General features: G+C 44.8%; 1 protein-coding gene across 1 annotated transcript; it reads left to right on the forward strand.

Annotated features, from left to right (window-relative positions):
* Nucleotides 1-320: 320 nt before the first annotated feature.
* On the forward strand, nucleotides 321-8,398 carry LOC132379122 (uncharacterized). Its single transcript, XM_059946754.1, has 2 exons — nucleotides 321-369; nucleotides 7,637-8,398. Exons 1-2 carry the CDS (start codon nucleotides 367-369, stop codon nucleotides 8,375-8,377), a joined length of 744 nt encoding a protein of 247 aa, XP_059802737.1. The 5' UTR covers nucleotides 321-366; the 3' UTR covers nucleotides 8,378-8,398.
* Nucleotides 8,399-15,663: the final 7,265 nt, after the last annotated feature.

A 15,663-nucleotide genomic window follows, 5' to 3' on the forward strand; every position in this document is an offset into this window, starting at 1 on the left:
CACCTGATCTTTCTGCACTGTTCTCCAGCAGTTTAAGGACTGAGTCCAGCCGGAACATAACTCACAAGTGCACCTGAGTCAGGTATTAACCCTACCTGCCAACAACCAAGCATTGTCATCCTGGTCCTGTTCATGATAGCTTGTGAAGAAGCACGTGACTTCCCTCCCAGAGGTGATAGGTGTTTGTGCACTCGACTCTTGAAGGCTTAGATCATCCAATCTGAACTTGGTTTCTCTTATTTTTCAGATTTTCAGTAACTGAAGAGGAACAGGATAAGCTGGGTTTGATTCCATTAGAACAGAGGAGACTGAGGAGCTACTGGATAGAAGTATGTAAATATTCAGGGACGTCGATACAGTAGGCAGATGGTAAGAAACTTTTCCCAATAACAGACATCTAAAACCAGTTTAAGGTGGTGAGATAAGGGATGAGAGGGGATTTCAGGAAGATCTTCTTCGCTTGGGGGCAGTTTACAATCTAGAACAATTTGCTGGAGGAATTCATTGGGTCAAGCACCATCTATGAGAGGAAAGGAATGTTGATGTTTTGGGCTGAAAACCTACATTAGTCCAGACCACTTTCCCCTCTAAGCTGTGCAGGTGCATAGCCATGCAGTAACTGAAATGCTCCCATGCACGCAACCTTTATTGCCGTACAGCTGGAATTTTCATATCGTGTAAATAAAGTGCCATGCAGGCTGTGTAAGAGTTTTCTACGCAGAGCAATAGTTGGCCCGGACAGCTATATAAAAAAATTAGAAGGAAAGTTTCTTCAAATTGTCTGTTGCTCCAGATCCCAGCATCTACAGTCTCTTGAGTGTGCAGGGTGGAACACACTGCCTGAGAAGGTGATGAAGGAAGGTATTGTCACAACACATAAAAAGCCTCTGGGTGAGCATTTCTATTACCAAGGTATTGAAGGCTGTGGATCATGTGAAAGGGATGACTATAGATGGGTATTTGATGGTCAGCATATAAATTGTGTACTGAAATGTCTGCTCTTGTGCTCTATAGCTCACTGAATTTACTTCATTTTGCATCTTACAGTTCCCACTCCCTTCTACCACCCTCACCCCCATCATCTTTGATCTTCTTCATCTTCTTGTATTCATCATATCAAGTCCTCCAGAGAGCTCAGTTATGATAAAGAAGATGTCAGCTCCTGATACAATGCTAGGTGGCAGTATGGACTGTGAAGACAACATAGAGAGTCTTTAGAGGGATATAGGCAGGCTGAGTCACTAGGCAAGGTCATGGCAGATGGAATATGATATAAAATATGTGGTCTTCTGCTTTGATAGAGAAAAAAAATAAAAGGTAAATTAATACCTTTCAAACCAATTCACAAGGTATTTAGAGGGACTTGAGTGTCTGTGAACCTTGCAAAGATTAAGGTGCACACATAACTAGGCAAGACATAGAAAGATTTGGTATAATGTGAGCAAATGGGATTAAGTATGATGTGGACGATCATGATCCTTTCCAGGACCATGATTGTCCTTAGTAAATTTTTCTACAGAGGTGTTTTGTCAATACCTTCTGGGCAGTATCTTTACAAGATGGGTAACCCCAGCCATTAAAAATACTCTTCTGAGATAGTCTGCCTGGTATCAGTGGCTGCATAACCAGGACTTGAGATACACACCAGCTGCTCATATGACCATCCTCCACCTGCTCCCAGGGCTTCATATGACCCTGATCAGGGGGCTAAACAAGTGCCACATATTGCCTAAGGGTGACCTGCAGGCTAGCAGAAGGATTAAGTGCCATACACGTCCTTTGGTAGAGACGCTTCTCCACTCTGCCACCCTATAGAGTAGATGGGCAAAAAGGTTGTGGGAGCCAGAGGACCCATTTCTCAGTTGTACAATTCCATGTAAATCAAAAAAGGCTAATTTTAAGGGTCAGCAGATGATTAGGAAGGTAAGATGTGTAGGTCTTTAATGCAGGAGGATTTGGATACGAATAGTTACACCTCGCTCTAATTTCATAATGGTCTTGTCAGAGCTAGGATGGCACAACAACACAGCTAGTAGAGCTGAAGCCTCATTGCTCCAGTGTCCCGGGTTCAACCCTGACCTTCACTGCTGTCTCTGTGGAGTTTGCATATTTCCCTGTAAGCCTGTGCTTTTCATCCCACATCGTAAAAATGTAAGATAATTGGCCACTGCCGCTAGTGTGTGGTGAATGACAGAACCTGGAGGAAGTTGATTAAGATTTAGATAAAATAACAAGAGATTAGTGTGTGATTAGTACAAATGGGTGCTTGATGGTTGAAGCAAACTTAATGAGGTGACGGGACTTTTTCTGTGCTCCATGACTCTGTATCAATATTACTGTATATATTGTAGGTCTGATCTCCATGCCCTAGGTACATATATTTGTGATAGAGGGAGCAGAGCAAAGGTTCACCAGATTAACTCCCTGGTACAGTGGGTTTGCTGCCAGAGGAGAAATTAACAGCCTATGCTGATGCTGTCTTGTGTTTAGGAATGAGAGAAGTGATACCATTAAAAAGAACAATCTCCAATGGAGCTAATATTTTCCTTCACTGAGCATCCAGCCACAAGGAATTGCAGTCTCAAAATAAGAGGGTTAACTATACAGGATAAAAATGGGAAAAAAAACCCTTTAATTAGAGAGTAGAGAATCTTTTGAAATGTGGGAGCTCAGTGACCAAGTAGATCCAGGGCAAAGATAAATAGATGTTTAGATATTAAGGAAATAAGGTAATAGGGATAGTGCAGAAAATAGTAGAGGCAGACATTCAGCCACAACTGTTGAACGTTATTGAATGGTAAAGTATGCTGCCAAAACCCGAAAGTCCCAGTGGCCAAACATTTTAATTCCCATTCCCGTTCCAATGTGTTGGTCTATGGCCGTCTCTTGTGCCATGCTACACTCTGGGTGAAGGAGCAACACCTTAAATTCCTCCGGGTAACCTCCAATATGAATATTGACTTTTCCTTCCTGTAAAAAAAATCTTCCTTCTCCCCCCCCCCCCTTCGTCTATTCCCCACTCTGGCCTTTTACTTCTTCTCGCCCACCTAACACCTTGCCCTGTGTGTCCTCCTCCATCACTTTCTCCTATGGTTCACTCTTGTCCTCTATCAGATTCCTTCCTTTCCAGCCCTTTACCTTTCCCACCCACCTCGCTTCACCCATCACTTCTAGCTTTCCTGTTCCTCCGCCCCCCACCTTTTTTTATTCTGGCCTCTTTCCCCTTCCTCGTCAGTCTGAATGAAGGACCTTGGCCAGAATCATCAACTGTTTATTCATTTCCATAGATGCTGCCTGACCTGCTGAGTTCCTCCACCATTTTGTGTATGTTGAATGGGGTTTCTGCTATTTCTGGCCAGCACCACATTTTTTTCAGATAATTCTTTTTTGCTCACTACCCTACCACAGATATTCTCCTTGTCCTTCACACTCTTATTAACTAGAAGCACATTTGCATTCTAACCGTTCACAGTTTTCTGTTGTCACTTAATCAATGCTCTGCTTTCAGTTCACCTTTACTTTTGTTGCACCAACCTTGGCTGCACAGTAAACAATGAACAAAAGTGGAAAATGGTGTGAATACTTTGCCTTGGGAAAGCAGACAGCATAGTCAAGGAACCCTCCCTGGGCATTCTCTCTTCTCCACGTTCCTTTAGATAGAAGATAAAAAGTTTGAGAATACATGCCACAAGGCTCAAGGACAGTTTCTATACCACTGTCATCAGATTCTTAAACAGGCCTCTTGGAAAATAAAGATGAACTCTTGATCTCCCAGTCTACCTCATCATGGCCCCTACACGTTATGTGCACTGCACTTTCTCTGTAAATGCAGCACTATATTCTGCATTCGGTTTTTGTTTTCCTGCTCTGCTACTTAAATATACTTATGGAAGATCTGTGTGGATAGAATGCAGACAAAAGTTTTTCATCGTATTGTGCTACAATAAAAGAGCTTTGACCAGCTGCCAATCCAGACGTCGGAAGTTTTGAGAGGAACAGCTTCTTCCCCTCTGCCATCTGGTCGTTGAACCCATGAACACTACCCCTCTTTTTTTTTAATATACATTATTTCTGTTTTTGAATAGTTTTTGATTTATTCAATATACGTATACTGTAACCGATCTATTTATTTATTTATTTATTTGTTTGTTTGTTTGTTTATTTATTAATTATTTTCATCTTCTATATTATGTGTTGCATTGAACTGCTGCTGCTAAGTTAACAAATTCCACAACACATGCCGGTGATAATAAACCTGATTCTGATTTGAATCAGGTCCACTGCTTGTTTATAAAAGGCAGCAGAGAATCAGTACAGTGAAAAAGAGATTTGACTAGTGAGCATTCAGTGTTTGGGATTGATTAGCAAGAGCAAATTAAAGGAAGGCAGAAGCAAGTGCAGCAGCCATCGTCTGAGTGGACAGAGTCAGAATGGTGATTTTAAGGCTTTAGCTCTTCATGGCTTCAGTCAGAGAAAGCAAAAGAATGAAAAGCTCAAGTTTTTTTGTTTTCTTTATATCTGCTCAGCTAGCACAGTAGGGATGACAGGCAGGGTAGTGAAATGCTCCTCTCACAGGATGTGGGAAGGCAGGGAGACCTCTAGTATCCCTGACGACTACAACTGTGAGAAGTGCATCCAGCTGCTGCTTCTAACAAACCATGTTAAGGAGTTAGAGCTGGAACTAGATGAACTCCAGATAAGACGTATAGTAGAGAGGCAGTTACACCCAAGGTACAGGAGACAGGAGATTGGTTGACAGTCATGAAGAGGAAAGGGGTTAAGAAGCCAGTGCAGAGTGCCCCTGTGGCCAACCCCTCAACAACAGGTATATCACTTTGTATATTGTCGGGGGCGGGGGGAATGACCCAACAGAGGAAAGATGCAGTGGGTGAGTCTGCTTCTGTGACTTAGGAGGGAAGCAGGGAGAAAAGGCAAGCTGTAGTGATAGGGAATATGTTAGGGAAACAGACAGGAGATTCTGTGGGCGAGAACGAGATTCCTGAATCTCATTGCCTCCCAGGTGCCAGTGTCCCAGATATCGCAGACTGAGTCCTCAATATTCTTAAGTGGAAGGCTGAACAGCCAGAAGTTGTGGGTCTATGTCAGTACCAATGACATGGGTAGAATGAGTGAAGAGGGTCTGCACAGGGTTGGGTGCTAAGTTAGAGGGCAAGACCTCCGGGGTTTGCTATTCGTGCCATGTGCTAATGAGGCTAGAACTAGGAAGATTATACAGTTTAATACATGGCTAAGGAGTTGGTGTAGGAGGGAGGGCTTCAGATTTTTAGATCATTGGGCTCTCTTCCAGGGAAGTTGGGACTTGTACAGAAGGGATGATTTGAACCTGAACTGGAGGGGAATTAACATCCTAGCAGGAAGGTTTGTTAATGCGACACAGAGGGGTTTAAATTAGAGTTGCAGGAGGATGGGAACCAGAGTGCCCGAACAGTTAGTGGAGAGGTTGTGGAGGCAGATGCTGATAAGACCTCAGGCAAAGTTAGGAAGTTGAGCATAGTGTGACTAGTGTCCTGAGCTGCCTATATTTCAATGCAAGAAATATCGCAGGGAAGGCAGATAATAGTGCTGAAGATGAGGTAGCTGGTTTACAAACAAAGATAATGTGCAGTGAGAAGCTGTTGATGGGGGAAAATTGCAGTCAATAGGGCGAGTTGCAACGTAAATGACAGAAAAAATTGAAAAAGGGTGAATACAGGTCTGAAGGTGTTACATTTGAATGAGCACAGTATACGGAGTAAGATAGATGAACTTGTAGCACAGTCACAAATTGGCAGGTATGATGTAGGCATCACTGAATCATGGCTGAAAGAATATTGTAGCTAGGAGCTTAATGTCCCAGGATACACATTGTATCAAAAGGACAGGCAGAAGACAGAGGGGATGGCATTGCTCTGTTGTTAAAAAATGAAATCAGATCATTTGCAAGAGGTGACAGAAGGTGGGAAGGTGTTGAATCATTGTGGACAGAGCGAAAGAACTGCAAGGGTAAAAAGACCCTATGAGAGTTATGTACAGACCCCCAAACAGTAGTATGGATGTGACCTACAACTTACAATGGGAGATAGAAATGCATACCAAAAGGGCAATGTTACAATAGTCATGGGAGACTTCAATATGCAGGTAGATTGGGAAAATCAGGTTGGTACTGGATTCCAGGAGGAAGGGTTTCTAAAGTGTCTATGAGATGGCTTTTTAGAGCAGCTCATGGTTGAGCCCACTAGAGGATCAGCTGTTTTGGATTGGGTGTTCAGTAAACTAGAATTGATTACATACCCTAAGGTAAAAGAACGCTAAGGGGCAAGTGATCGTGGTATGACCAAGTTCATCTGAAAACTGAGAAGGAGAAGCTAAGTCCAGATGTATCAATATTACAATAGAGTAAAAGGAATTACAAAGGCATGAGAGAGGAATTGGCCAGAATTGATTGGAAAAGAATGCTGGCAGGATGATGGCAGAGCAGCAATGACTGGAATTTCTGGAAGCAATTCGGAAGGTACAGGATATATACATCCCAATGAGGAAGAAGTATTCTGAAGGAAAGTTGACATGACCGTGGCTAATCTAAAAAGTCAAGCCCAGCATAAGAGCCAAAGAAAGAGCATATGATAGAGCAAAGACTAGTGGGAAGATGGAGGACTGGGAAGCTTTTAAAATCCAAGAGAAGGCAACTAAGAAAGTCAATAAGAAGATAAAGATGGAATATGAAAGTAAGGTAGCTAATAATATTAAAGAGGATACCAAAAGAGAGGTGAGAGAGGATATCAGACAGCTGTAAAACAATGCTGGAAAGGTAACAATGAGGAACAATGAAATGACAGATGAACTGAATAAGTATTTTGCATCAGTCTTCACTGTGGAAGACTAGCAGTATGGTGGAAGTTCCAGGTATCAGGTGTAATGAAGTGTGTGAAGTTACCATAACTAGAGAGAAGTTTCTTGGGGAACTGCAAGGTCAGAAGGTAGATAACACATCTGGACGAAATGGTGTACATCTGGTGTACAATGGTGTACAGCGTTCTGAAAACGTGGCTGAAGAGATCATGGAGGCATTAGTAATGATCTTTCAAAAATCACTAGATTCTGGAATGGTTCTGGAAGACTAGAAAGTTACAAATGTCACTTCACTCTTCAAGGGAGCGAGGCATCAGAAAGGAAACTAAAGGCCAGTTAATCTGACCTTAATGCTTGGGAAGATGTTGGAGTCGATTATTAAGGATGAGGTTTCAATGTACTTGGAAGCACATGATAATATAGGCCATAAACAGCATGGTTTCCTCAAGGGAAAATCTTGCCGGCAAATCTGTTTGAATTCTTTGAAGAAATAATATGCAAGACAGACTAAGGAGAATTGCTTGATGTTATGTTCTTGGATTTTCAGAAGGCTTTTGACAAGATACCATGCATGAGGCTACTTAAAAAGCTATGAGCCCATAGTAAAACAGAAAAGATTCTAGTGTGGCGACCCATTTCCTGGCACATCCGAACCAGCTCACAATTAGATAGCCTACGGGGGTTTGCGAGCACAGAGCTTTGGAGCCTCTGCACCACGGGGGGCAGGTTGAGAGAGGCTTAAAAGTGAGGCTGAGGATTTCGAATAAAGTTTTTCCTTCGACTGCAGTTACCGACTCCGTGTCGTAATTTTAGCGCTGCGTGTAGAAATGGACCAGAAATGACCGACGCCGCCTCTGTTCATGCGGTTTCGTTGAAACTGCCGGGTTTCTGGACACAGCGCCCGGACCTATGGTTCCAGCAAGCCGAAGCCCAATTCCACGTTCGCCGGATCACCTCAGAAGACACCCGCTACTACTACGTGGTGAGCTCCCTCGACCAGGACACAGCGGCCCAGGTCGCGGAGTTCGTACAGTCGCCCCCGGCAGACGGCAAGTACACGGAATTCAAAGCCCTGCTCCTCAGGACTTTCAGACTCTCACAGCATGAGCGGGCTGCCCGTTTACTGCACCTGGACGGCTTGGGCGACAGACCTCCATCGGCTTTAATGAATGAGATGTTGTCTCTCGCCGACGGACACACACCCTGCCTCATGTTTGAGCAGGCATTCCTGGAGCAGCTGCCCGAGGACATACGCCTGCTGCTGTCCGACGCGGATTTCAGTGACCCCCGGAAGGTGGCAGCCCGGGCGGACTTGCTGTGGAACGCCAAAAAGGTGAGCGGGGCGTCCATCGCACGGATCTCCCAGCCACGCTCCCGGCAGCAAACCAGTCCAGGCCCGGCCGCAGAGCCCGCCAACCCCCGGCCCAATGAACACTGGTGCTTCTACCACCAGCGGTGGGGCGCAGAAGCCTGCCGTTGTCGCCCGCCCTGCAAGTTCCCGGGAAACGCCAGGGCCAGCCGCCGCTGATGGCTACGGCGGCTGGCCATCGGGATAGCCTCCTGTATGTGTGGGATGAGGAGATTCCGAGTTACAGAACCGCAGTCTCCGGTTTGCAGCTCCAGGACCTCCCCATGGGCCCGGGTGAGAGGACCCTACTCTGTGACGTCGCCACCGGCCAGCCCCGTCCTGTCGTCCCGACAGCCTGGCGGCGCCGTGTTTTCGACTCCATTCATAACTTGGCGCATCCCTCCATCCGGACAACTGTCCGGATGGTTTCCAGCAGGTTCGTTTGGCACGGACTCCGCAAACAGGTCAGTGAATGGGCCAAAACGTGCATGCACTGCCAGACGGCCAAGGTGCAGCGGCACACCAAAGCCCCACCGCAGCAGTTCCATCCCGCCCACCGGCGTTTCGACCACATTCATGTGGATATCATGGGCCCCCTGCCAGTGTCGCGCGGAGCGCGGCACCTCCTGACTATCGTGGACCGGTTCACAAGAAGGCCAGAGGCGGTCCCGCTCACCGACACCACCTCCGAATCTTGCGCCCGAGCCCTGATCGCCACCTGGATATCCCGCTTTGGTGTACCGGCCCACATTACCTCCGACAGAGGCACCCAGTTCACCTCCAGCCTGTGGTCAGCTATGGCCAGCCTTTTGGGGACTCAGCTGCACCACACCACTGCCTACCACCCACAGTCGAACGGGCTAGTGGAGCGTTTCCACCGTCACCTGAAGTCGGCCCTCATGGCCCGCCTGCGAGGAGCCAACTGGGCGTTCGAGCTTCCCTGGGTCCTACTCGGCATCCGCACAGTGCCCAAGGACGACCTGCACGCCTCGTCGGCCGAGTTGGTATACGGCGCGCCCCTGGTCGTCCCCGGGGAGTTCCTACCAGCCCCACGGGGGCAAGAGGAAGATCCCGCAGCAGTCCTGGGCAGACTACGCGAGAAGCTCGGTAACCTGGCCCCCATACCCACTTCACAGCACGGGCGGCACCCGACCTGCGTACCCAAAGACCTACAGAACTGTAAGTTTGTGTTTGTACGAAGGGGCAGGCATCGGCCACCGCTGCAGCGGCCATACGAGGGGCCGTTTATGGTGCTCCGGAACAATGGGTCCACGTTCGTGCTGGACGTTGGGGGGAAAGAGGAGGTTTTCACGGTGGACCGCCTCAAACTGGCCCATGTGGACCTGGCGCAACCGGCCGAGTTTCCGGCACCTCGGCGCAGAGGCCGACCTCCCAAGCAGGTTCTGGCCCAGACTGTGGACATTGGGGGGTGTATCGCCGGTTCTGGGGGGGGATTATGTGGCGACCCATTTCCTGGCACATCTGAACCGGCTCACAATTAGATAGCCTACGGGGGTTTGCGAGCACAGAGCTTTGGAGCCTCTGCGCCACGGGGGGCAGGTCGAGAGAGGCTTAAAAGTGAGGCTGAGGATTTCAAATAAAGTTTTTCCTTCGACTGCAGTTACCGACTCCGTGTCGTAATTTTAGCGCTGCGTGTAGCACACCGCTACACTAGGATGGATAAAGCAGTGGCTGATGTGCAAGATGCAAAGAGGGGGAATAAAGGGAGCCTTTTCTGATTGGCTGCTGGTGACTAGTGGTGTTCCACAGGGGTCTGTGTTGGAACCAATTCTTTTTACATTATATGTCAATGAGTTGGACGATGGAATTGATGGCTTTTTTGTAAAGCTTGCAGATGATATGAAGTTTAGTGGCGGAGCAGGTGGTTTTGAGGAAGTAGAAAGGCTACAGGACATGCAGGTTAGGACTTTATGCAGTCCTGGGTAGGTCTGTAGTCTAGTGTAGTTTTTTCTGTGTTGTTTTAATGTAGTTCAGTGTAGTTTTTGTGTTGTTTCATGTAGCACCATGGTCCTGAAAAACGTTGTCTCATTTTTACTGTGCACTGTATCAGCAGTTAAGGTCGAAATGACTATAAAAAGTGACTTGACTTGAAAATGGGCAAAGAAATGGCAGATAGAATCCAATGTCAGAAAGTGTATGGTCATGCACTTTGGTAGGAGAATGAAAGGGTTGACTACTTTCTAAATGGAGAAAAAATACAAACAAAACTGAGGTGGAAAGGGACTTAGGAATCCTTGTGCAGTATTCCCAAAAGTTAATCTGCAGGTTGAGTCTGTGGTGAGAAAGGCAATTGCAATGTTAGCTTTCATTTCAAGAGGACTAGAATATAAAATATAAGGATGTAATGTTGAGACTTTATAAATCACTGGTGAGGCCTCACGTGGAGTATTGTGAGCAGGTTTTGGCCCCTTACCTTAGAAAGGATGTGCTGAAACTGGAAAGGGTCCAAAGGCGGTTCACAAAACTGGTTCCAGGATTGAGTGGCTTGTCATATGAAGAGTGTTTGATGGCTCTGGGCCTGTATTCACTGGAATTCAAAAGAATGAGGGGTGACCTCATTGAAACCTATCGAATGGTGAAAGGCCTTGATAGAGTGGACGTGGAGAGGATGTTTCCTATGGTGGAACTGTCTGAGACCAGATGACACAGCTTCAGAGTAGAGGGAAGTCTTTTTAGAATAGAGATGAGGAATTTCTTGAGCCAGAGAGCAGTGAATCTGTGGAGATTTTTTTTTGTCACAGGTAGCTGTAGAGGTGGAGTCTTATGTATACTTAAGGCAGAGGTTGATAGATTCTTAATTGGTCAGGGCATGAGGGATATAAGGCAGGAGATTGGGGCTGACAGGAAGTTTGGATCTACCGTGGTGAAATGGCGGAGTAGACACAATGGCCAAATGGCCTAATTCTGCTCCTATATCTTATGGTCTTAGTACTAGTAAACCAATTATGATATTAGGTCACATCAGTAGGGAGAGAACTAGTGTTAACATTTTAGGTTGAAGACCATTCATCACAAGAAAAGACCTAGTAAAGACTGCAGATGCTGAATCTCTGGGGCAACACACAAAATGGAAGGAGTCGCGGGGTCAGGTAGTATCTATGGAGGGAAATGGACAGTAGATGTTCTAGGTCAAGACCCTTCAACAGGGCCAGATGAAAGGTCCTAACTCAAAACATTGACTGTCCATTTCCCTCCATAGATGCTGCTTGATCCACTGAGTCCTCCAGCATTATGTGTGTTCCTGAGGAGAGAAAAGAAGCTGGTTAAGCTGCAGGGATGATGGGGGAGAGGGTATGTCTCTGCCAGGATAAAATTTGGGTGACTATTGGAATGAGGTGTATAAACTTTATCTGGCCATTGAGAAAATAAGGGCATTTAAAGAATGAGAACAAAGGCAAAATAAGTGTGAAACATAGAGCAGGAAGATATGTCCTGCAGGTCAGCTGAATATATTGTCCACTCACAGAAAGAAGTAGGGGAAAATAAAACAAACAAGTTGAGTCAATATTACAGATGGATGGCTGATACAGAAAGAGAGATCAAATTGCTTGAAATTGTGCTTTTTTCACTTACTAAACAAATTAAACATGTTTATCTATGTATGCCTATGATAAGAATTCTTACAGCATGGCTGTCCTTTTCCCTCACCCAACCAGCAAGAAAAAGCCGCTGGACATTGGAAAAACCTCCAAGACTCGCATTCACACCTAATCTGACCTTTTCTCTGTTCATCAAAGTCAACTAAACTGAATTACACCGATGTGTATTCATCGTGCAGTTATCCATAGTTTGGCTCTGACCTTTGTCTGCCCTGGTCGAAACAGGATGCAGGGACGTGCAGGAAATGGACACAGTTCTAGTGATAAGGGCAAGTTGTATTGTGAATGATTTGGTTTATTTTATATCCACATCAAGCTTGTAAACATTTGTGGCCAACAATTTTGAGAGTTCACCTCTGGCACACCACTGAATTTCAAAACCTGGAAATCTAGGTGCTCAATTTTATCCAATTGTACTCAAAGTCTTGAAGTTCATCCCTGGTAAAGCTATATGTCTGAATTGCAAATTCTTAAATAGTACTGAAGGTGGCAAAGGATGAATCAATTTGTTTTTGGAACTGATGCTTACATCTTTATTTACACAAAATAGTTATGGCAGAATATCAGTCACCACATCAGAACTATGCAAACCCCAGTGTGCCTGAGAGTGTCGATTTTTGCATTATTCCCAATGATACTTGCTGCTCAGGTAGGAAAGCACATTTCGGAAAACTGGGAGTTCACCCTGCCCAACCAAGTGATTAAACCAGAGAAAATAATGAAGAGAGTATAGACACAGATGACCTTGTTAATAACATGGAAGATATATCAATTGCAATGTTGGGAGAAGATGCTATAATTCCTAATCCTTGGAGATTATTTTGGATTCTCCTTAAGTGGACCATTGGTTTCCTAGTCTGATATTCCCAGGAGAGCTTTCAGAGATATGTAATGCCCTGGTTCATTTTTTTCTTCCTGTTACGCTGTTCTGTATTTGATTTTTGTGTTGTTCTCTGCAAGCTGCTTGTTTGGGTTACTGTTGAAGATAAGAGATAGGAGAATTGTGTGCCATCCAATTAGAATGGCTGGATTAAGGGGAGGTTTCTTTGGTGAGGGACACTAAGGTTAGGCTTGGGGTTTTTGTTAAGGGGATGAAGAGAGAAGATACCAGAGATGAGAGGTCGTAGGATTCGACCCAGAGCGGGACTGTGATTCAGTGAAGCCTGAGGTGAGATCGAAGGAGGATCAGCGAAGGGGTGACTGTGAGCTCCAACTTGTGCACATTGGACTGTTTCATTAAAATAGGCCCTCTTCCTTTTTTTGTTCTTTTGTTACTAACCCTTCAGTCAAATTAAGAATTATAAAACTAAATCTCTTAATTGTATGCAGTGTTCCATCTGTTATTTCGTGGAACTTATTTGTAATAGGTTAACAAATCACGCAGCATCCAGACAAACAGGGGGTTTTGGGGTGGGCTTGCACCTCAATCTCACATGGTTGACGGGGCTGGAGATTGTCTTCTGCAGACCTACACAGCTGACGGAATCAGAGTGCTTCATGTAGACTTGAAACCAGTGACAGCAGTGAGGGACCACAACCTGCACTGAAGGACAGGTGGCTGGTCTCCCGGGAAGATTGATTCAGAGTGTGGTTACAGTTTCTGGTGCTGAGCTGGATTGACGACAATGTACCTGTGCGAAGGTTGCCTCTCGTTCATTCAGCACTGCTCTTGTGGCATCTTTAAATTTGTCTCTCACCAACTGAAGTTCGAATACAGAACTTTGAATTTTCAAAGTTCTGCATTCGATCTTCACTAAGGCTCCTGTTTCAAAACCACAAAATCTAAAGTACAGCACAAGGAAGCAGAGAGCATCAGTAGCATTGTTGTAGGTGCCAGGGATATCAAAATGGAGCAGTGCAGGAGACGCTGGCTCAGATTCAGATTAATTTATTGACATAACAGTTTAGATTAGAATGCAATGAAATCCCTTGATCTTGTGAATCTCACAGAATATACAGTATACATGGAAATAAAGAATACAGTGACAAGCACAAAACAGCATAATAGTGCAGCAATGATTTAATCACATTAGTGGAAATAAGGCTGAGAACATTACAGCACCACTGGACGAGGGATGTGAAAGAATGTCAAACGTAGAACTGTTCAGGACCTTCAGCCCACAATGTTGTGCTGATCTTTCAACCTACTCCAAGATCAATTGAAACCTTCCCTCATACAGACATAGCCCATAACCCTCCATTTTTCTTATACCCACGTGCCTGTCTATGAGTCTCTTAATTGCCCCTAATATATCAGCTTCTATCACCACCCCCAGCAATACATTCCAGGACCCACCACTCTCTGTGTAAAAATCCTACAGTATCTCTGATCTCTCTCCTAAACTCTTCTCCACTCACTTAAAAGTATGTCCTCTGGTTTTACTCATTGCTGCCCTGGATAAAAGGCACCAGCTATCCGCTCCACCAGTGTATTTTATCATCTTACACACCTCTAGTATTTGGTTTAGAAGATTGACAGTAGTGGGGAAGAAATTGATCTTGAATTTGGTCGTTTGGGCTTTCAAGCTCCTATATATCTTTTCCTAGAAGGAAGAAGGGAGAATAAAGAATGGTCAAGGTGGCAGGCATCATCGATTATATGACAGTGTTCCTGAAGCAACACACCATGAAAGTGAACTGGATGGAAGGAGGTGAGGAGCCTGTGATGCACTGGGCCATGTTTACTACTCTCATGTTCAGAGGAAAGCAATTGACACATCATTAATTATCATCAAGTTGTGGCTCACAATTAATTTCAAGTCAGATACAGTATTACCTCAATTTTGACCCATCAATTCAATACTGGTGGTTAAAAGAGAGGTCTGAATTTTATCAGCATTAATAATGAGTGGAATTTTATCATTACTATTGACTACTGGTAGAATTCAATTTATACCAGTTATTTGTTTAACTGTTTTGAATCGCTAGTCCAAGTTTGATTTCCTCTCCCCTCACCATCCACCCTCCTTACCCTCTCTCTCCTCCTCTCTTTGCCTTGGCTTTCCCGTTGTTCACAAATGTACTTCTGGCAATTGGCAATTCTCAACAATACTTTGCCAACCTTTGTAAAGTAAACTCAAGGGTCCTTGTGAGTTCCATAGGACTGGAAGTCATGTTTCAGAGAACAGGTTATCAGACACTGTGTGCTGTGTACAGCATGTGACTAAAAATCCTGGAGCCATAGAGAGGCCCTTTGACCCACCAAGTCTATACTGACCATCAGCCATCCATTAATATGTCCAAGTGATTTGTAAAATCATGAGAGGCACAGTTGATGTGAATAGCCAAAGTCTTTACCCCAAAGTAGTAGAGTCCAAAGTTAGAGGGATAGGTTTAAAGTTAAAGGAAAAAGTTTTAAGACAAGGTGACTCTTCACATAGAGAGAGGTGAGTATATGGAACAAGCCAGAGGAAGTGGAAGAACAAACAGGACAATTATGATTTTAGTTGGCATTTGGATTGTTAAATGGATTGGACAGGTTTAGAGGGATATGGGCCAGAGACAGGGAAATGGGACTAACTCAGTTGAATAACTTGGTCAACACAGACAAGTTGAGGCAAAGGGTCTGTTTCCATGCTGTATATCGATCTGCGACTCTGATGCCTCAAGACTCGATATCAATTCTAGTGGAAAGAGGTTTCACTTGGTCAGGATAGAAAATTTCCCAGTGTAAACTGAATGCCATTAGGCAATACATTAGGCCCATGTGGCATAAGATTGTATATCAATCGGTAGTGAAATAAAAGACCACATAATTGAAATAAATGGATTGAAAAGGGTTAGAAAGTTATGAGCCGAACTTTTGCAAATGGGATGAATCTGGTTGGGGTATCTTGGTTGGACTAG

This window comes from Hypanus sabinus, chromosome 1 (genome assembly GCF_030144855.1).
Source record: "Hypanus sabinus isolate sHypSab1 chromosome 1, sHypSab1.hap1, whole genome shotgun sequence".
NCBI lineage: Eukaryota > Metazoa > Chordata > Chondrichthyes > Myliobatiformes > Dasyatidae > Hypanus > Hypanus sabinus.